General features: G+C 38.8%; 1 protein-coding gene across 1 annotated transcript in view; it reads left to right on the top strand.

Annotated features, from left to right (window-relative positions):
- LOC126268061 (carboxypeptidase B-like) overlaps positions 1 to 22,947 on the top strand; it is a 105,856-nt gene that overhangs the window by 64,454 nt on the left and 18,455 nt on the right. Inside the window, exon 5 of the mRNA XM_049973496.1 lies at positions 2,942 to 3,087. Within this exon, the coding sequence (XP_049829453.1) occupies positions 2,942 to 3,087 (146 nt within the window). The remainder of the gene's footprint in view (positions 1 to 2,941; positions 3,088 to 22,947) is intronic.

The following is a 22,947-nucleotide window of genomic DNA, read 5'->3' as shown; positions in this document are numbered from 1 at the left end:
TAATGAAGACGGATTTGAATATGTGACCACAGTTTCAAAAGAAGATAAGGTTGTTGTAGAATCGATGAGCTGAAATTTTGGTAACTAGATATGATCCAAGGGTTTTATTAGTTTTACATGATACATTTAAAATAACCTTTCCATCTTGTTACAATAAAATCTTCACAAAAAACAAATTTATATTGGAGAAAACTGTTGGATTAATTTTCATAAATCGAAGAAACTCAAAACTAAAGATGAATTGCTTAACATTATTGAATTTGAATGAATTTTAAATCTTTTTATATTTTTTAAATTTGAACTGAATAAATTTATTTTATTACTTGTTAAATTTTAACTGAGTAATTTTATCAGATATCTGAATTTTTTTATTAAATGATGTTTTTATTTGTTAGTATACATAAATATTTTAAATGGGGGATGCAGTGAAACCAAAATCGTGGTTTTATATAAGGAAACTTAAAATATTAATTCAACTAACTGCATTCAGTGTACTAGTAAAATAATTGGTAAAAAGTTCACGAAATTACCATCTAGTAAGCTGAACATGCCCATATACTGCTAATGCAGGAATGTAGTCAGGAGGACGACGGTTCAATACCGCGTCCAACCATCCTGATTTAGGTTTTCCGTGATTTCCCTAGATCGCTACAAGCAAATGCCTTGATAGTTCCTTTCAAAGGGCACGGCCGACTTCCTTCCTCTTCCTTCCCTAATCCGATGAGACCGATGACCATGCTGTCTGGTCTCCTTCCCCCAAAACAACCCAACCCAACCCCGGGATGGTAGTTGGAGCTAGACAGATAGTATATTCCATTTCCGAAATCGTTAGGTAATTCCCAGGCAACTGGGAGTGATGTGTCGACCAAAATGGTAGCCAACCTTCTCCACACGATCACTCTGAACCTCTAGCCTACTATCATGAACAACAGTACTGTTCATGCCTCCTCTTCCCCAGCATCACTGACCGGGGAACCTGGAACTGAGCGTGCATCAGTGGCTTTGGGTTTCCCTTATCAGTCGGTGTAGGACTTGTCTGACGTCTGATAATCGTCTCAGAAAAGTGTGAAGGTGAAGTAGCGGTGCACGACTCATGGTGCAGCCTCACGTGTTCTGCAATGACGGGGGTGACTCGTGTTTTTGGGGGACACCTCACATCACTGTCGAGGATAATTTGAGTGTTTTGAGCTTTCGACATCGGATACTCCAACCCCTTGAACACTTCCTTTCAGGCAGCGAGAGTCAACCAAATGGAATGGCCTGCTTTACCTGTTGACATGAATCCGATGAAAATTGCATATTAACAGTTTCTGCTTCTCTTAAACCTAAAACTAGAGACTTTCGCTGCTGCAAAAGTTTTTTAAGCAGTTTATGTTGTTGGACCCCAATTCTTGAGACTTTGAGGAGACGCATGGTGCTCTGTCTGAATCAAAAGTATACAGACCACTAGACAAGGGGTCTGCCAGTATGAAAGGAGGTAAGAGGAACTGTACTGTTAGCACAGAAGCAGAAGTAGCAGAATGGGTCGGCCAGGACAGATCAGAGACTTCGAACGTGGGCTACTCATTCGACGTCATCTTCATACGAAGTCAATCATGGAAATGTCAACTCTTCTAATGCTTCCCATCTCGTCGCTTTGTGATGTAACTGTGGGGTGAAAATACGAAGGAGCTACCACAACAAACAAATACCAGGCAGACCTCAAGAACTGACGGCCAGAAACTGTCGAGCATTGTGAAGGATGGTTATAAGACATCGCATGGCATAAGCGGTCCATAGTGCTAAAAGGAGACTAGACAGTACAAGGTGCATACAGAATTGGGTAGAATGGTCGACCAGCTCCACAGACCACACATCTCTGTAGTCGGTGCTAAGCGACGCCTAAGGTGATGTAAAAAGTGACTCCACTGAGCAGTGGATCACTGTTGGGAACTAATGAACTGGCCCCTTATTGAACTTAAGAAGGGCTGAATTCGGATGGAAGTGAACACACGGTACATCATTGTACAGTTCGGAACAGTTCGGAAACGATGACTGTATCCGCATGATGCAGCGTCCTGTCGTAAAGCGTCATCCATGTACCAATGGTTTGTGGAAATTAACATTACCGAAATAGACCGAACTCCCCAGAGAAACCTAAACGAAATGCACCACCTTTGGGATGAGCTACAACGTGGACTTTGCACTGGCGTCCAACATCAGTACCTTCTCTGGTTTTGGCTCTTCAGTAACAATAGGGTGCCATTCTCCAGAGACTTTGAGGTATGTAATTGAAAGTGCCTACGAAAGAGATCATGACAAGGCGAAAGATGGACACGTCCCCTATTAGCGTCCACTATTAGATGTCCCTACAGATTTGATCTGAGAGTGTATTTGATCGATGACATCGACGCCCAACTTGTGGAGCAGAAATAGTATCTCATGAAATGTGCCTACTTTTCCGGCTACATAAAAAACTTAACTCCATCTGAATATGCCATGACGGCCCTACGTTACCGACCGGCTGCCATGTCATCCTCAGCCCTCAGGCGTCACTGGATGCGGATATGGAAGGGCATGTGGTCAGCGCTCCGCTCTCCAGTCCGTATGTCAGTTTAAGACACTGCAGCCGCTACTTCTCAATCAAGTAGTTCCTCAGTTTGCATCACAAGGGCTGAGTGCACCCCGCTTGCAACAGCGCTCGGCAGATCAGATGATCATCCATCCAAGTGCCATTCCAGCCCAGAGCGTTTAACTTCGATTACCTGACGGGAATCGGTGTTAACACTGCGGCAAGGTAGTTGGCAGCTTCGGCTACATAACTGATACCTACATATCTTTCCCCACCACGACCGGGACGTCTAACAATTTGACACTGCAGTCTAGTACACTGATTGACGTCACCAGTTACAAACGTAGCTTGCAGCTATCCCTCACCAGGTGTTGCAATCCTTTCTTTCAGAGATCGGCGCCAGCAACAACCCCTGCTCTGAACTCTATGCTGGCCCTCATGCCTTCTCAGAACCTGAGACGCAAGCTCTCCGAGACTACGTCCTGAAGAACTCCAAACGCATCAAGCTCTACCTAACGTTTCATAGCTATGGACCCGTAAGTAACTAACACAGTTTTTTTCATCATTAGACTTTGAAGCTTATTTATTGGTCGTGTTAGTACATAAAAAATTACTGGATGTAAGATGTGTCTCCTATGCTAAACACTGTTTCTTCATACAGAACGAAATGTGTTTCAGCACTTTCGTATCATCCTCAGAGTTTCTCTTTCGTTTTTGTTTTCATTTAAATGTGTAAAATTTCAGCATATTTCAAAATATAATTAATCTACAAAAATGAAACCCAATACAATTTTGTTCATCGTTGTCATTCCCTTAATTTTACATGATAGTGCTATGCAGGGTCCTCTGTACATTCTATTGGATTGGAGCTTGTCATCTGCAACTAAGCTATGTTAATGTGAATTTCACTGCTGACTTAACTCATCACTTTACATCTAAACGTAATTGAATTGTGCTAAGGTCTTTCGTAAGGGTATTTGCGATTGCTTGCATTTAGTTCTCGCAAATATTTTTTTATCTGCATTGTGTTGAAATGTTGTGAAGCACAGACAAGCACTGCAGATATTTTCCACATTTTCGTTTGGAAATAACACTAATCAAACTTCACCAAAGTACAGTATAAAAGTTGTTGTTGTCTGTCCAGTCTGTTGGCGTTCACAGTTAGTCAAGTAAGCCTGGCGCCAAAATTTGAATTTTGTTTGCCTTGCCCCCCCCCCCCCCCCCAAATTCCTTCTTAGTGTGTTTGTATGTTTATTGTATGTGTGTGTGGGTGTATGTGTGGGTGTGTGAATATGTTGGTTTTTGTTTTTGTGTTTAGCTGTTTGTTTCGTCTTTTCCTTATATGTGTTATACTATGCACCTTTGCCTGTCGTAATGCACTAATTTATAATGTGTTTTGCTTCTGCTAATGCCTTCTGTATGTGGATATTTTGTTGTATTATAAGTTTATGTTATAGGCTGTGGCCGTATTTTAGAATTTTTAAATGTTTCCATTTTTCTTGGGAGACGGATGTAAGTTATCAGGAGGGCAGCAAATGTGCTATGGAAACTATTACTTTTTTACAGCTCTGTAATGTCCTGAAAATCTTGTTCTACAATCCCTGCATGTTTGCTCTATATATACAGACTGATAAGTTCATACAGTATCCTTGCTAAGTTGAATTTATATGTGTGTTTTGTGTGTGTTTTGGACATTTTCTGTGTTGTTTTGTCTTTCATTTGTCGTATTTAGAGTCTCTGTTTTTTTCCATGATGTTGCCTTTTCTGTGAACAATTTTATTATTGAAGGTGAGTAAGGGTGTGATTTAATCCCCCGTTACATCGTGGATGATGTTATTGTCTGTAAGTTGTGTTCTTCTGTGTTGTTGTGCAAGGTCTTGTGTGTCTGTGTCCTGTTCATTAATTTTCCATTTATATATTCGTTGGTTTAGTTTGTCAATCATATGGGTATCATAACCACTTTTAGTTGCTATTTATTTCATTATATTTACCTCTTGAGTGTAGTTCAGTTTGGTTATGGATGTTCTGTTCAATCTGTGGGTGAGAATCTGAAACCTGCTTCTCATTTGTTTGACTGTGAATGGTAGTCGTACACCTGAATATTGGGAAGTCGTGAATGTTGTTTATTTTTTGTATGGTTAGAGCTAGAAAATTAGTGTGTTTTTGTTTTTGTTTCTAATATAAATTGAATTTCTCGGTGTAAATTGTTTATATTTTATGTTTTTACAGTCCTGAGAATGGCTGCTATTTCATCAGTGTGGGTGTATAGTGTGTTGCCTAGTTATTTTTCTGATGTAGATTGTTTAATTTATTAAAATGAAAGAATTTTTTTGTGCAAGTTTTACAGGGGATTTAGGATGAGTGTTTTGGATTTTCGGCTTAATTCTTTTTATATAGACGTTTTTGACTGTATTTTTAATATTTTTCAATGTTTGTTGAATGACTCTGTGGTACCTTGCTGTTGGCTAAGTGATCAGTTTGGTAACGTTGTCCTTCAGAATATCTAGTGTTTTATCTATGTATTTTCTTTAATTCATGATCAGCATTATATTGCTTTTGTCTGACTTTGTTAGAATGGCATTATATAGTTTTAGTTTTTGTTTTTGCATCTTGAATGTGATATATTCAGATGCTCTGTGTTGGAGATTATGTGGATTTGTGTATTCTGATAATCTGTATTTCTCTGCAGCTATTAATTCTCTTGTTAAGAAAGAGACTAAATTTTCTAAATCTCACCGCAAAAAGTTTGACAACAGTCATTGTAAACTGGTAATCATGAGCACCACCACTCACAATCAATAAAACCTCCACAAGGCACATAAATGAGCAAGATTCAAATTCATACTCCACATATTAAAACCAACATCGATAAGCAGACTGAACTAACCACAAGAGCTGAACACAATAAAACAAATAGCAACAGAAAGTGGTTATGATACCCATTTCATTAACGAACTAAACCAAGAAATATGTAAAAGGAAAAGAAATGAACAGGCTATATGCACACAGGACCTTGTACAACAATACAGAAGAATACAACTCCAAAGACAACGACAACATCCAAAACATAACAGAGCAACAAGACGCACACGAAGTGGCACACACTCACCTACAATAACAAAATTATTGACAGCATAGACAATATAAAAAAACAACAAAAAAAACAGGGAAATCAGATATGATACCGGAAAGACAACGTGACACGGAAAAAGATCAGAATACAGAAGGCACTCACATAAATTCAACAAATACATGTAACACTTGCCAGTCAGTATACATACTTTAAACATGCAGGAACTTTAAAACAAGGCCTTCAAGACACTACAGAGCCCTAAAAAGTAACAGCTTCTGCAGAAAACTAGCTCACCACGTAATAGCTCTCAACCGTCACTCAACAAAACTGGAAAGATTTAAAAATACTAAAATTCATCCTCGGTCCATACCATAAACTTACAATAAAAGATAACTACCTAGAGAAGACATTAGCAAAATAAACAGGCTATGAACGTCTACACTACAATATGTAAAGACACACTGCTTAAGATATTAACGGAACTCTACAGAACAGACCACACAAACGCTAAACACAAACACACACAGTCACAGACATACACAAACACACACACACACACACTCACACACGCAGACACACAGTGAAAGGAAAAAGAGAGAGAAGAGGAGGGGAGAAGATAGTACACAAAAGTAAATTTTGGGGCTAGACTCACTTGAGGAACAGTGACCTAGACACACAAGAACAACATTGGTACTGTATTTTGGCGAAGTCTGATGGATGTTATTTACAAACGAATATCTGCAAAACATGTGTTTCCTTTAAGTGTGCTTCACAACAACATGAAAGATTGCAGTCGCGAAATAAATTAGCACGTTTAAATTACCTCTAGATATAAAGTGTTGAGTTAACTTGTCATCCAAATTTACATATCATAATTTACTTGCAGGTCACAAGCTACCATCACGCGATAATGTACAGACGGCCTTCACGGCCCTATCATGTAAAATTAAGGGAATGCCAACAACAAACAAAAATTGTTTTAGGCTTCATTTTCGTACATTAATTATCACTTGAAACATGTTAAAATTTTACAGGTTTAACTAAAAAGAAACACCAAAGATTACGCGAAGTTGATGAGGCCCAACATATCTGAGCAACTTCGTGTAAACCTTGGTATTTCTTTTTATTTAAATCTGTAAACTTTTAACATGTTTCAAGTGATAAAAAATTAGTGTTTTGCGTAAAAAATGCATGTAATACTGTTACAGTTTCATGTTGTAATATTGTAACTTCCCAGCCCTTAACTAAATCCTAGAAGATGAAATGAAATTCTTATGCCCTAACTACCACCTAAGTATATTCGGCCGCCCCGTTCTCAAGATATTTGCACTTCAGCGTATCTTCCAGGAAAATGGACATTACTATGAAATGAATTTAAAAAATTACATTATTTCAGTTTCTCTGAATTCTACCATCGAGAAGATACTAGTACTTTAGGCAAATTAGACTTTTGCTGGTCGATAAATATTTTCATGCTGGAAAACATTTACTCGACACTACGCATCCTAAATAAGCATTAAATGAGTTTGCTACATCTTCCGGCTTGTGCTAAACTTCTGAGGGTCGAAAAAAGACGAAATTTTTGGCCTTTTTCAGTTTTTTCATTATAACTCGAAATATCCAACAGAAACACGAAAATGAACGCGTATAAAATTTTGCGTAAAAACGGTTATACCGTTTAACCGCAATCGATCATCAAAGATCGGAAATTTTTACTATCCAACGCCCGTAACTCAAAAATGGCTACTCCAAAGGAAACGTGTTAGTCATGAATGTTGTAGAGCGTTACTTCATGCGTAAAAAGACCTCTACGTTTTAAAATTCACTCACTCCTTTGCAAAGATATAACTAAAAAGTTGCAGGTATTCGTAGCGCCAAATTCCTGCTAATACGTCTTTTTGAAGTCTGATTACTTCTGAAGACCAAAGCATCTATATTTGTCCAAATGTTAAAGTTTAAGGTTAATTTAGATAGGTACCTACTGAGCTATGTAGTTATCTCTATGTATTAATATTAATTATTACGCCAGTCTAAGTTCGTAATAAATGTGTTTAGAAAAGGAAAAAAATACGTATTAAATGAAAGGTTTTATTAGTGAAAAATACTTGAGTTACAATAGCGAATCGCTCATAGATAAATTTCTAACAATCATTCTCTAAGCAGTTGTTGTTTTGTAGTTACATCCATTCAAAATTTATACTGTCGATGTTTTTCGGGGGAGAGGGTACCGGAGAAGACACATCGTTGTCCAATTCTTCGTCTTCTTTTGGGGTGGGATTCAAATCGATATCCTGCTAGACGACGGCAATGTCATCGTCGATTTGCACCCATCAAGGAAGATGTCCTCTTCTTTTCTAGAGGTATGGCATACAGCCAAGCACTTTATAAACGCTTTCCTGTAGGAACCAGATGCTTGGCATCCCTTCTTGCAAGTGCAGGATATTGTGTTGAGCTGTGATGGTTGGGTGACGAGTGATTGCATTGTGGATTAGACCTCTTTTTTTCAGATGATTGTTCCTACACATCTGCACCTGCAAGTAAACCCTGAGGGAGTTCTGGCGAGCGACGGTTTCGGTGGGACGTGAACATGGAAACTGGAGCAATCACAGACGCATTTCACGCACGAGTTTGAAGCTACTACCTGTGTATAAATACACAATGAACTTAGTTCCTGCATCAGAAACCTTATCAGGAACGGCGTTTTGAAATGTGTTTACAAATTTGATTTTGTTCCGTCGAGAAAGGTAGAAGTTCGAAGAAATAATATATATTCATTGGCTTCTTCAGAGAGTTTAGTAGTCTTGGGGATGTAAACAAATGTGTCTTGGTTTGCTTTTTTGAGGTTTCATAAAGAAGATACCGGTGACCAGTTTATCCTGTTCCCTGCTATTAGCTATGTGGTCAGTCAGCAGGACCAACAAATCAGGATCTTCCACCATAATGAAGACGTACCCCCCCTCTCCTCTCTCTCGATGTTTCTACGGCTGTATCCACAATCAGGAGCCTGCGTCCTCGATGGTCTGCGTCAACTTTGACGTGAGACGTTCCCTTCTAGATTCGTTTAGTACGAAACGTTCTTTTGGCATAGTTGGCGACATTGTGACATCAAATAGAAGAGACGTGTACGATAGTGTGAGCTCTTCGGGCACGTTCAGCAGGTTCTATGCTTTTCTCAGGTATCCATCATACAATATAGTGAAGCTGGACCCAAAGTGTTTTTTGATGTAGTTCACGTATTTTTCAAGGAAGAAGGAAAACACTTCATCCGTATTACACGCAATTCGATGTAAGATTAATACACCTTCAATTACAGTGTTCCTTATGAGTTTACTATTGACTGGCTTGAACAGTTTAACGAGGGCTGTTTTTTTTTGTCATGAGCGTTATTCCGTTGTCATCAAAAAGAGTTAACCGGTATGGGGCTAGCTCATGGGCGAAGTATGACTTCATATGGAAATAGATTCGACCGAAAATTGTATTAGCACTGGCTGGGAGCAGCTCACCATTCATCTTGACTGTGTACTTACGGCTTCCTCAGGAATTAAGCTTCGTTAATTATTCCTTGAATAATTGCCACGCTTTTTCCCGTCGTTAGCTACTCCTCGTATGGATACCACAAACACAAATAATTAACACAAAACTCTATAAATTACATACTTGAATAACTGAAATAATAAGTAGAGCTAAATACCTAGGCACATAAGAACGTAAGTAAATTATCCTTAAATTTGAAAATTTGGACCAATGTGGATGATTTGGTCTACAAAAGCAGTTTGATTGCAGAAGGAATTTAGCGCTACAAATACTTACACAATTGTATTTGTATCTTTGCACAGGAGAGAGTCGTCCAGCCCCCAAAGGAGGCCTAATTTTAGTGCCAGAAACAACTTGAGAACTCCTTTAGCCCTCACAAAACAAATTGGCATACTTCAAACATATTTGTTTTTCCAATACGAATCAGCAATTTTATACGATGTTGCCGCTTTGTGTTATTACAACATATAATTTTTATAGGCTTTAATAATATAATGCACAAAATAAACCACTTAACTGCAGTATGCGATTTTTCAAGCAAATTTTTTCAAGAGCAACAGCCTAATGTAGTGGTTATTTATAATGCAAACTTTTGTTCATAAGATTATGATAATTTCTGTCAACTGGTTTAGTTGTAAAAAACATATACACCCCACTCTACAGGATCAAGAGATAAGCTTTATCTTACCAACAAAGGTACGAGAGCAAAAAAATATAACTGTATTAAATTACTTAGTATGTCAGACCTCTTACATGACAATGTGTAAGATGTTAATGTGCTAAATAGCATATTTAGGGTGCAGCTTGTTTGAAGATTTCCTATAACAGCATGTAAGCCTGCAGTGAATATGAGAATAGCGAAACTATTCCTGTTGACTCTTTGGAAATTGGTCTGAAGATTCCTCAACACATTATTATCATCTTTTCAGCCAAATTATTTAAACTCTCGTTACACGCAATTTTGTAACGTGGGAGATTAAACTGTACGATGAACGATAAAAGTAAACACTGTTTCCTTGATTGGCAAGTTTTAATTCTGGAAAAATATTCACTACCGAGCATGCATGGGAGTTTTAATCAGATTTACAAAGTGGGACTCGAACCCAGAAACTTTTTGTGGCTAAACTTTCTCAAATTTCAGGAGTTGTATACAGCTCTTGAGGCCGTTTCCTGCAACATTGTATCAAAGCCTCTCGAACCTTATTAAAATCATCATTCCAATTTATTCGTTGCGTATCCTCCTGCACTTGAATTTTCAATTCTGGACAGGATGTTCCTCTTTCTATCTTGTACTGAATTTACCAACAAAGTATTTCTATCATCCATCGTCCATCCCCTAACCTCATCATATGCCCATACCATTTTAATCTCTGATCTTTCTCCTCTTAGGTGATGAATTTTCTATCACTTACTGATCTCTTTATTTAGGGTCCTCTCTCTCACCTTAACGATCTACGATTTCTTAAAATACCCATTAGCACGGCTTCAACTCTTGTTCTATCTTGTCTTGTCGTTTCCCAGGATTACGTTTGATATAAACAAATGCTTTGTATTGTTGTTTTATAGAACCTTTATTTCGTCTTTCTCTTAATTTTATCTGACCAAAAGATGAACTTCAGCTTATTGATAAAGGTGCCCATGGCTCACACTTGGCGCAGTCTCACAATAAAAAAGCGACATCAGTGTTAGATCTGGGCATAACATTCGGATACGAATTATTCCCTTCTCGTTGGTAGCAGAAGCACTCTTTTGTCAACACCATATCTCTTGACTTAAATCTGTAGTATGGTGATTTAGAGCTGTCAGACGTAGAATTTCATAAACTGATCGATCAAATGCTTCGCTGAACTGTTATATAGAAAAACAGATTAGTATTTTTGGGTTCTGTCAGCGACAGAAGGGAGTTGAGAGATCGGTTAAAGGAATGGTTAGTTGCTTGAAAAAAGTTATGAACCGAACTTCAAAAATAAAAGAAGTATGATAGAGTGTAGTCAGATCAGAGGGAAACAAATTAGGAAATGAGAGACTACAAGTTGTAGATGAGTTTTGGTATCTGGGCAAGAAAATAACTGATGATGGCCGAATTAGATGGCGTAAGGTACAGACAGGCACTAGCAAGAAAAGTGTTTCTGAAAAAGTAAATATTTTAACTTGCAATATAAATCTAAGTATTGAAAACATTTTCTGAATGTGTCCATCTCGAATGTACCCTTGTACAGAAGTGAAGCGTGGACGATAAACAGCTCGGACAAGAAGCGAAGCCGGCCATGGTGGTCTCGCGGTTCTAGGCGCGCAGTCCGGAACCGTGCGACTGCTACGGTCACAGGTTCGAATCCTGCCTCGGGCATGGATGTGTGTGATGTCCTTAGGTTAGTTAGGTTTAAGTAGTTCTAAGTTCTAGGGGACTGATGACCACAGCAGTTGAGTCCCATAGTGCTCAGAGCCATTTGAACCATTTGAACCAAGAAGCGAATGTGGCGCTGTAGGTGAACGCTGAGAATTAGACGAGTAGATATCTAATGACAGGTAGTGAGTAAAAGCAGAAAGAAACGAAATTTATGGCACAACTTAACTGAAGGGACTTCTTATCTAAGTAACCCGAAATGCACATAAGGTCAAAATATGATATTTTATTTGACTCGTGTTGATTACACTGATTAGCAACAAGATACTTTCTGCGGAATTACCATCTTCAGCTGTTCCTGTTGAGATCTTGTACTTGTTGTATATACGTACACCTATGTATTTTCTAAGTAATACTACATTGTATTGTTAATAGCTTGAATAAAAAACATTAATGTTCCACAATAATATTTATTTAATAGTTCGTTATGAACCGGCTTTCTGCTTCTTAGGTCATTGTCAAATAACTTGATACTAAATAGATAGTCCGTACAAAGTCAACGATAATTAATAGCTGTACACAGATATGTGATTATTTATGACTATGTCGACAAAAAACACAAGCATGATGTAAGACCTAAAGAGACTATGGACATATAAATCTTCTGTTACAGTATATTCAAATACTGAACCTATGTGAATGTATAAGCCAAAAATGTTCTACAAATGAGTAATGAGACAGGATCCTGTGCTGTAAGGATAAACTGTTGATTGTGAGGAACAGACTGAATAAAGGGAGGGGTAGAACGAAGGCTACGGAATGTGGATGTGGAGCAGATATAACAAGCTTATTATCCAATGCTGAGAGAAATAATGACTGACTGCTACTTTAATAAGGGTGAATAATGGAAAGGTATTTGGTCATTAAGGACCAGATCAGGATTCTTTGATTGGCGGTTGTTAATGGCCAGATGTTCAAGTAATGTTAGTTTTCTACCTTCAGTTCAATTATCGAGAACATCACATTTCACATTCTATGAATGAAATTTATTCACAGCATGTTCAGTAAAGGTGGAATCTTCCTTCTTCAATCTCCAACTCATTTTGTGCTCAGTCAGTCTATCAGTTATAGCCCTACTGTTGAACAGTAAAAGTCTGGGATATATTTCCTGGATTTTAGGTTCCTGGAAAGAACCTGTGAAGTCCTACCCACATAGCATGGGTACTCATTTCATATCAGTGTGGTTGTGCTGCCTGAGGTGGATTAAGGAGTACTGTTATCCTCTACCTCTTATTTTTCTGAGTATGTTGTCAATTAGTGTGGACTATAAACCGTGCTGATGCTCTTTCTGCAATTATTTTCAATTCATTTTCAAAATCTGGTTTGGCTTGTGGTATAGGTAGTAGACAGTGCACCATAGAGTCGAACATGCATGTTTGTGGGTTATGGGTTGCTGGAAACCGACAGGTATTACTATGCCTGCTGAGGTTACTTTCCTGTATATCTTAAATGAATGCTGTTGTTTACTGATGTCAAATGTGAGGTCTAAAAAGTTTATAGACTCTTCACTCAACTCCACTATAAACCTGATTGTACTGTGGTATTTAATTGTCTGGTGGTCCACAAGCACAGTACGCCATCCACATAGCTAACCCAATATTGTACTTTAGAACTTAGAGGCTGTTTATCTAAAGAAGCTTGCCGAAAATTATCCATAAACACTTCATCTAATATGAGTCTCCTGATCAATTAATAATTTTAAGAACACTAACTATGACAGAAATTTGGTGGCACCGCAACAACAGCGAGTTCGCTCGGGAGCGTGTGTCTCATCTAATTTACGCATAGTGACGCATACTCCAGACAGTCAGGCTCATGACTTTTCGTATACACAAAAATTCTTCACATATACTATTGGATCATTAGAGGAAGGTTTCTCGAGCCTTGAAGTTATTGGCCTCCCCTTCTCCTTTGAAGAGATGTTACGGCGTCCAGCTTGCTCTACTTAAATTTCATGCATTTCCGAGGTATTACAGATACCAGTAACACAGGCAGATAGATCAGGTGAAATAAGGAACTAGTAAACGAAGTTGACTTCTTACTACAAGAATTTTACATTATGAGTGAGCTAAACGTCCTCTCTCTATTATGGACAGGAAAATAAAGACGGTACAAGTTCGATGAAACATCCCATAGGAGTTTTTACAAACATAAGAAAATTAATGTTCATCTTTTCTCGCTATTTCCACAAGCTTGATTGCTGCGGGATTACAACGTTTTAATCTTTGCCGTAAATTGCTTCCATGAATGAACAGATAAAAATAGACAGAAAAAAACATATACCCATATAGGTAAACCAGCACAAGTTTCCGCCCCCCCCCCCCCTCGTTATTTTATACTGGCGGTGCCCACAATTACTGGACGACAGTACACACTAGCAGTGCCATTTCTGCATGTAGCATAACATATTAAAATTTCTTTTCTGTTAAGCTAATGTTGTATATTGGTCCTTCCCGCGATGTAAAATACATTTATTAATGGCCAATCTTATTTTAATTTATAACCTAGACGTACCAGCTCTCTCTTTAATTTTCCTAGTCAATGCCGCGACATAGAGTATGTTCAAAGTGAGAGTCAACAGTTTGTTTTCACAGTTTTAAGATAACGATGAATTTCATATCTTTAAAATTCCCAAGAGGTGCTCCATGGGATAGTGTGTATAGGTGAGAGAGTGATTGAGAGTTTCCGATGATGCAACGGAAAGACCCGAAATTTCCGACCTTCGATACTGGAACCAAGTCGTGCGCCACGTGTTTCAGTTTCCAAGGCCAGCCCGTACATTCGGCATCACATCGAGATCTCATTACATTTCGGTTAAGTCCGTAAACGTTTTCATCTGATGTGTGCCTTGTAGCAAAGTCCAGTTCCCCTCGCCGCTAAAAACGAATCGAAAACGTTTGACTAATTGTAAGCAACCGCGCATCCACTCACTAGAACTCACGTAAATGTAATCTTTTTACAGTTCCTCCTGATGTCTGTTTTGTCAGTACGTATGTGGTTTCACATAACATATACAAAATAAGCAATACAGTTCAATATCATTTGATTTACCCCAAGCATATATAACCTGTAGCTACTTTTTGTTGACACGTCTGGTACACATGTGATACAGTTTATAGATATTCATACTTAGATCCATTATAATATTTATAACTTGTGCAGAAAATAACATTTATATATCACAGTACGGCCTTTAAGATCTAACTTTCGCCCTTAGGACGCATATAACACCTTATGACACTTTAGATACACAATGTTTGACATTTTTTCTGGCCACTCAATGGCTGTTTGTCTCTTACAGATTTGTCATGAGCAGGGAACTCTCTTAATATCTGAGTTCATGAAAAAGTATTTAAGTTAGATAAAACAAAAATTAAAATGTTTTTTTTTCAATTTCAGGGTTGAAAGGACTACATACATTATACAGTTTGATGATATGCATAAACTACTGTCCTCAAATTTCGTCTGACTCATACGTCTGTGAATCCAAACTGCTAACGAAACAGAAGAAATCGTCATTACGCGTTAACCAACTACTCTTAGCACCGCCCTTCTGAACTCTACTAGGAATGCGTCTACTGATCTACAATGAATGTTGACACGGAATGGAATGAAGCAATTTTTTTACCTGTTGGTGAAATCTATCGTCTACCCACCACACAATGATTGAGTGTTCTTTGCATCTTTATGAAACTACTTAGTGTTTGCTGAACTAATTGCAGAATTCTGAGAGCACAGTTTCGTGTAAGATATCAATATTTCTTGCCTGAAAGTAACCGTACTGGGAGTAATTCAATGTACCTAACATAGGTACATCCACATCTTCAGGATCCCACTCATGTATAAATAATATGTTAAAATATGTCACTACGAAGTTTGTGCCGAGAAAACATTGGAGAAAAACGTTCCGATAAGTCGTGATCCCGTGTAAATGCATCATGACTACTCATAGTTGGCGCTCTAATCAGTAGCTTGCGCTTTTTAGTATGCAGTCTAACCAGTGTGGTCCCTTTTTGCGTTGATAGCACCAGACCTAAGCTCCATTTAACAACATTCCACTTACTGCAACCTCTTCATTACACACGTACATTCGCACTGTCATTAATACACATATTTTTAAACATATAATTACTCAATTGCGATATTGCGCCGTGGCCCGTTTTCTTTGGTACCAGCTACCTAAATTTTCATTCCTGCTTTTACTAGGGCATGTCCTTGCCTGGTAGCCTGAAAGAGAAATTTAAAAATAACGTATAAACTACGAATGTAGTCGCTCCATGGCTAACTAACGTATCATTTTTCTCCTTACAAATATGTTTTTTTTGTTTTACTTTAAGTACGTGTATGTGTAAATTAATCAACTCATGTTTAATTGTAAAAACCAATCCCTTTTTTATAAGAGCACAAATATTCAGAGCATGTCGATCGTTTCGACTTATTTTTTTTTTACTCCTTCCATATTTATACTACGATTACACCTGTAGTTGTTAAGTTTGTTCAGAATGTGACCATAGTTACTCTTACATTCTTCAGATACAAATACTTTCGTTACAGTGTTTTATTCCATGTACAACTACCGTGTAAATTTGTATATACTGTAAATAGTATTGTAGTGTGTGGATAGTTTTCTGTAGTTAATCATTCTTTCTTCCTCTGTAAATTTTGTGTTTTTTTAAACGTCCTTACTCTATTACTTTTATTTTTATAGTGTAGACTCATTGACTGTAATAATAATTAACTTATATTAAAACCTCCAGCACATAACTTATTTGCCGGCTAGATGTCAAGTTTACATTGCATCCGGCGTGTTAAACAGCGTGTTAGACTGAAATCGTTTCTGTGTGTGCGCTGAGGTTGCTGACCTATGAGTTAGTTCCTACTACGCCTGCGGCTCCTCTCCCTCTTGTAATGCTACTTCACATGTTTACATCTCAAATGCATTACCGCACTGTATTTGGAAATGTACGCATGAATCGGCACCATTGCGATCGTGTTTGATTTTCAGGCTTCATATAGCATTTCGAAATTAAACAGAATCTTAAAATACTGTCACTTACGTTGTTTCCATTTAAAAACTTATAACTAAATAAAATGAAATTTTTTTCTTAAAACTAAGCAAACAGTTATATCTATACATGTTACTGAAGTATTTCATTTGTTCATCTACAGTGCCTCAAGTGAGATTTGGACTTAGTCCAATCCTTTTAGTGCACATATTCTCCTAGATTCTTGAGTGCATGAAGTCCTTTGACCTTTCCACTATTAGGGTAGGCTAATCCGTACGCACCCAGATATGGGATTTTAGTAACTACAAATGGCTCATTGTTGAAAAGCTGCCATTTACGACTGGGCTTCCCATGTTGTCCTACTTGAAACTGTACAGTGCGTCCTATTCTTCTGTCGTATGATTTTTTCCTCTGTCCAGCTTTTTCCTCCATAATAATCAAAGCGTGGTGTACTTTTTCTTCAATTGGCATCTCTCCTGGGTACCTATTCGTCGACTTCTCCCCTTTTAAACGTCAGTCAGTAGATATAAAAGCGGTTGAAGTGTGTGGTAAGTTATTAATGATTTGGTGAAACAGGGAGACAAAGTCAACCCATTTTCTGTGCTTCTGGGGTGTATAGGTGCGTATAAACCTGATAAATTATATGAATACCCTTTCTGTTGGGCTTGCTTGGGTCGGAAATCTGGTTACTAATATTTGTTTTATCTTGTTTGTGTTAGTAAATCCCTATCGTCTATTGCCTATGAAGTACGATGCATTGTCTGTTAACAATATCTGTGGCCTCCCCACTCGCAGGAATAATCTTCTGGAATCATCCTAATAATAGAACCTGCAGTCACAAACCACACTGCATACATCTTAACACATTTTGTGAAAACATCATACAAGGCAATAAAATATTTTACACCTACCTTCCCTTGTGGATAGAGTCCGGCAGTATCCAAGGACACCACTTCCGAATTACTTAGCGAACTCTTCTCCACAAGTTTTGGTGAATTTGGAAGCCGCATAGAGAACCCATAGATTATGAGTGTACCAAATGAAATAATCAATGCAACTTTGCAGTAGACAGTCACACCACTCTTCCTGATCTGATGTACGCCAATGAAACAGGTCTCCCTTGTACAGACTATAGAATTTCTTCAAATTCTCTTCGTTATTTTCAAACAGTTTCAACATTATCTGTCTCCATTTCAGGTGTCCCTCTATCAACTGCTCCCAACTCTTACACATCTGTACATGATATGCTTGTTGTGTCTTGTCCTGCATAAGCAGAACCCGTGTTTCAGAATTCTGTTCTGTGAATTCTAAGAACTCATCGGGGCCTTGAAGTAACCTTGATAAGGCGTCTGCGGTTATGTTTAGTGTACCTTCGTGTATACGATTTCAGAACTGAACACCTGCAAGTACATGCGACACCTGGCTAGACTCCGATCTAATAATTTGCACGTCAACAGAAAAGAAAGTGCTTGATGGTCACTGTTGACTTTTGTATGGTTGCCCCACAAGTAGTACTCAAATTTCTTAAATGCCAGTATAGCCCCAAGAGCTTCCAGCTCTGTCATTGAATATGACCGCTCAGATTCAGGAAGTGTTCGACTAACAAAACTGATTATCTTAGGTATCAGTTCCCCAGCACCTTCAGCAATCTGAAATGAACATGCTCCTGGTCCACGTGAAGATGCATCGGTATTCAAGCAAAAATCCTGTGACATATAAGGGTGGTGAAGAATGTTTTTACGTAGTAAGGCTTCACATTGATTGGTCCATATCCATAAATTGTTTTTCCTCAAAATATTCAGCAGTACACTCTATTCAAAAACTGATCTAGAATGAATTTGCTAAAATTAAACCAAACTCAAATATGTCTTTATATTCTGTGGTGGTGGGAAATATTTGATCACATATAGTTTTCCACGAATCAGGTAGTATACCCTTTGGCAATATAATATAACCCAGGATTTTTTTTTCAAACTCCGACTTCGTAAAATTTTCTGTGGCTCCATATTCTGCATATCGCTATAATACCTGTGCCAAAAGCCTCACACGTTCTTCCCATGTGCGTGTAGCTATTAACAGGTCATCAACAATGTAGAAAGTGATGCTACTGAGGTGTTATGATCCCAAAACTTCGTCCAGTGTGGAAATGAAAACACCGCGCACACTTTCAAGATGAAAAAAAAAAAAAATTCTTAGCTCCCGCCCCCAACATAAAGGCTGTGTACTTCCTACTGTTTCATGTAATGCTATTCGCGAATAGGACGCATTTAAATCAGTTATCGTGAGGTATTTATCATTGCGAATTTTCAGTAACTGTTCTCCATGGTTTTCAGGGCGTGTCCTCACCGGAACAATGATTTTGTTTATACTTCGGGTGTCAAGCACAAGCCTGACACTTCCATTAGGTTTAGCAATAGCTGGATGTGAAGAAAAGCAGAAGGTCTCATGTGGGTAAACGTCCAGTTTATGCTCGTAACTCTATATTACCATGGCGCACCTTCTAAATACTAGTGTATATCAAAGTATTGCATCTTGTAACGCCTCCTTCTGATTATCTGACAAACAAGCACATTCACTCACCTTGGTTTCGACAGTCTATGGATTAATATCTTCTTCAGACTGCTGCTCACAGTTTTGTGTGTCAAGAAACAGTACGTTTGGAGATGAATGTTGTACTCTGATATCAGTATTCAGTTTGAGTATTTTCAAATGTCACTGTTTTAAGGAAATTTACTGATAACTTCTGTCCATTGATTGTAAAGAAACATTTTCCTCGCCCTATGTCAGTCTGTACTTGTCAGAAAGTATCCTCACCAATAGGGCAGTTTATTATAAGTTTTTCCACCACCAGAAAAATGCAATTTAGGTAAAAATCGCTTATAGTAATGGGTATTTATGCTTAAAGTGTAACTTCTTTTGACTTGCTCCCCGCTGCGATCAGAATGTAACATTTCTGTGCCGCAAAAGTTGGCGTATTACATCGTTTTCCCAGCTCATTAAACTGACCTTTTGAGATCACATTTGTCGATGTACCCATGTCAGCTACCGCAGGTTAGAGCATTAATTACAGCTTGCACTGACCCCTCATTGACCATGTTTAATTTGTTTACATCTTCCTGAGACCTTCTTTCGTATCTACCCCTTAATCATGAGCCGGCCGCGGTGGCCGAGCGGTTCTAGGCGCTTCAGTCCGGAACCACGCGGCTGCTACAGTCGCGGGTTCGAATCCTGCCTCGGGCATGGATGTGTGTGATGTCCTTGGGTTAGTTAGGTTTACGTAATTATAAGTCTAGGGGACTGATGACCTCTGATGTTAAGTCCCATAGTGCTTAGAGCCCTTTGAACCATTTTTGAACCTTAATCATGCCTGGAAATTAATTTAGAATAAATTACAGGCCTCCACCCCTTTTATTGGTCTGCGAATGGGGGCTCATCGTGAACTGTTCCGAGTTTTCCTGTTTGGATGGAGGTTAGCCTCTTCATTGTGAGTAGCTACAACTATGTTGTCAGTTTGACATCGCCAGTTCATATCCTGTATTGCCCTGGAATTAAATTATCATTGACTTTGACCCCCACTTGATGCATAATTGTTATTCCGTTGATTTTAACTGTGGGGTGGAGGACTGACGGATGGTATATTTGCGGTCGGTTCCTGACAATGACTGTGTTAGTCATTGCCACCTGGTGGAGATGTGAACTTGTTGGCCATAGCCACTCTGTCTATTGTACTTCTGTTTATGATTTTCTTTGAAACCTCGTTTCCGCTTTTGGTTTTCCCCGCTACCATAATTATTTCTTGTATTATTGTTGTTGCACAGGGCATAAGGGTGTCAAGTGTGACCGTTATTGCCAATGTTTCCATTCTGCTGTTGACTACTTGGCGGAGGATCTGTGGTTGCGACGCCCCTCTTCATATGTCAGGTCAGTCGAGTGGAATACGGATAAGAAATACTCTGCCTCATTTTCGGGTGTAGTGATCAGCTTTTCCCTGATATGGGCGGGCAGGCGTCTATTCAGTATTTTCAATACGACCACGTGGGAAACTAAGTTTATCCAATACCTGGTTTTGTTTAAGTATTTTTCAAGTTACTTCCTCAGTCCCCATTGTTTACTACTGAATGTTGGTGTGTTGAAAACCCCTCAACATAGCCTCTCTTGGCCGTCTGTTGACCAATATTTGTCCAAGAAAGCCAGTTCAAATTACTAGTAGGTATGGCATCTGTCAGCCATATCTGTTGCCCACAACGAACCGGATCTTCAGTGCTTCTGTCAAATTGTGCAGTAACACGCTGTGAAAAGCTTTGATAAACACTATGAATTTCATTTTCTTATCCTCTGTTGAAAAAGTCGACAATTGCCTGTGGTGTATCAGACCCTCGCCTTTCGCTAATGAAACAGATACGCAGTGTTGTCTGTTGCTGATGTGGCATTTTTCGTATGCACGTGATTGTACTCTGGATATGTTTACGCAACTCGTATTGTCATTGGCAGTGCCTCTTGCCTTTTGCAAGTCCTTTCCTCTCCATCTCAAGGACTGGTACCAAATAGTTGATAATTATTGCCGCTATCTATCCTGCTCGATTGCACCTGACTGCTTGCTATTGGCGTCTCTCTGATGATATCCACATTATTAATTAGACTGCTCTGCAACATCTGTTCCGTTGCCCTTAAGCCTAGCTCAGTTGTAGCAAAACAAATTGTTTTCTCTTTCCTTAACTGTTACGACATTGGCCTTGTGCTCTTGTATGACTTCCTGTTTGAGGGCCGTACTCTTACCAGGCTTTCCGCTTTTTCTCCGTCCTTTAAATTCCTCACTTCCTTTTCGAGTTTTTTCTTTTGCTTTCGTTATGAACTTAGCGCCTAAATCTAAAATACTCAATTTTCATAGTTTCTAATGTTTTGCAAATTCCGGACAGAGCATGTGAGTGTGCATGTCATTCACGATCTTTAGATTACCTGCCATTTCTTCTTGTGTCTCTCCAATAGATGACACTTTTTGATTTTGGTTGTTTATCTGCTGAGACAAATCAGTGAATAATTTCTGCACCCAGATCTGCAAGTTTGCATGTTCTACATCTACATCCATACTCCGCAAGCCACCTGACGATGTGTGGCGGAGGGTACCCTGAGTACCTCTATCGGTTCTCCCTTCTATTCCAGTCTCGTATTGTTCGTGGAAAGAAGGATTGTCGGTATGCTTCTGCGTGGGCTCTAATCTCTCTGATTTTATCCTCATGGTCTCTTCGCGAGATATACGTAGGAGAGAGCAATATACTGCTTGACTCTTCGGTGAAGGTATGTTCTCGAAACTTTAACAAAAGCCCGTACCGAGCTACTGAGTGTCTCTCCTGCAGTGTATTCCACTGGAGTTTATCTATCATCTCCGTAACGCTTTCGCGATTACTAAATGATCCTGTAACGAAGCGCGCTGCTCTCCGTTGGATCTTCTCTATCTCTTCTATCAACCCTATCTGATACGGATCCCACACTGCTGAGCAGTATTCAAGCAGTGGGCGAACAACCGTACTGTAACCTACTTCCTTTGTTTTCGGATTGCATTTTCTTAGGATTCTTCCAATGAATCTCAGTCTGGCATCTGCTTTACCGACGATCAACTTTATTTGATCATTCCATTTTAAAACACTCCTAATGCGTACTCCCAGATAATTTATGGAATTAACTGCTTCCAGTTGCTGACCTACTACTTTGTAGCTAAATAAGGGATCTATCTTTTCATGTATTCGCAGTACATAACACTTGTCTACATTGAGATTCAGTTGCCATTCCCTGCACCATGCGTCAATTCGCTGCAGATCCTCCTGCATTTCAGTACAATTTTCCATTGTTACAACCTCTCGAAACACCACAGCATCATCTGCAAAAAGCCTCATTGAACTTCCGATGTCATCCACCAGGTCATTTATGAATAGCAACGGTCCTATGACACTCCCCTGTGGCACACCTGAGAGAAAGGTCATTACGTAGCTTTTGACTTAAATTACCAGACCTCTATGATAGGTCATTCTTAAAACCATCAAATGTTTGCTTTCGTTCATTTTTAAAGTCGCGAAATTTTACATCGAGTTCTTCGGTTTGTTTTGTAGAAAAATTATTAAACAAATTTTTCGTTAGGTCAATGAGGCATTTATACACGTCCTGCGTTGAATGCACTGATGACACATAAGCGTCTTGTGTACTTACCGTGTCTTATTCCGCCACTTTTGAAAGGTTCCGTGACGTGGAGGAATCGAATTTTACTGATTCCTCACTAGCGCGTCTTTCACTGGCTTCATGCGAGAAAATGCGTCTCGGTGAGATTTGTGAATTACTCTCGTCTACAGTTAGCACTGTAACGTCATGAGGTAAGACATTCTTGTCA

Source organism: Schistocerca gregaria, chromosome 4, assembly GCF_023897955.1.
Source record: "Schistocerca gregaria isolate iqSchGreg1 chromosome 4, iqSchGreg1.2, whole genome shotgun sequence".
Taxonomy (NCBI): Eukaryota; Metazoa; Arthropoda; class Insecta; order Orthoptera; family Acrididae; genus Schistocerca; species Schistocerca gregaria.
This window is presented reverse-complemented; position numbering and strand designations above follow the sequence as displayed.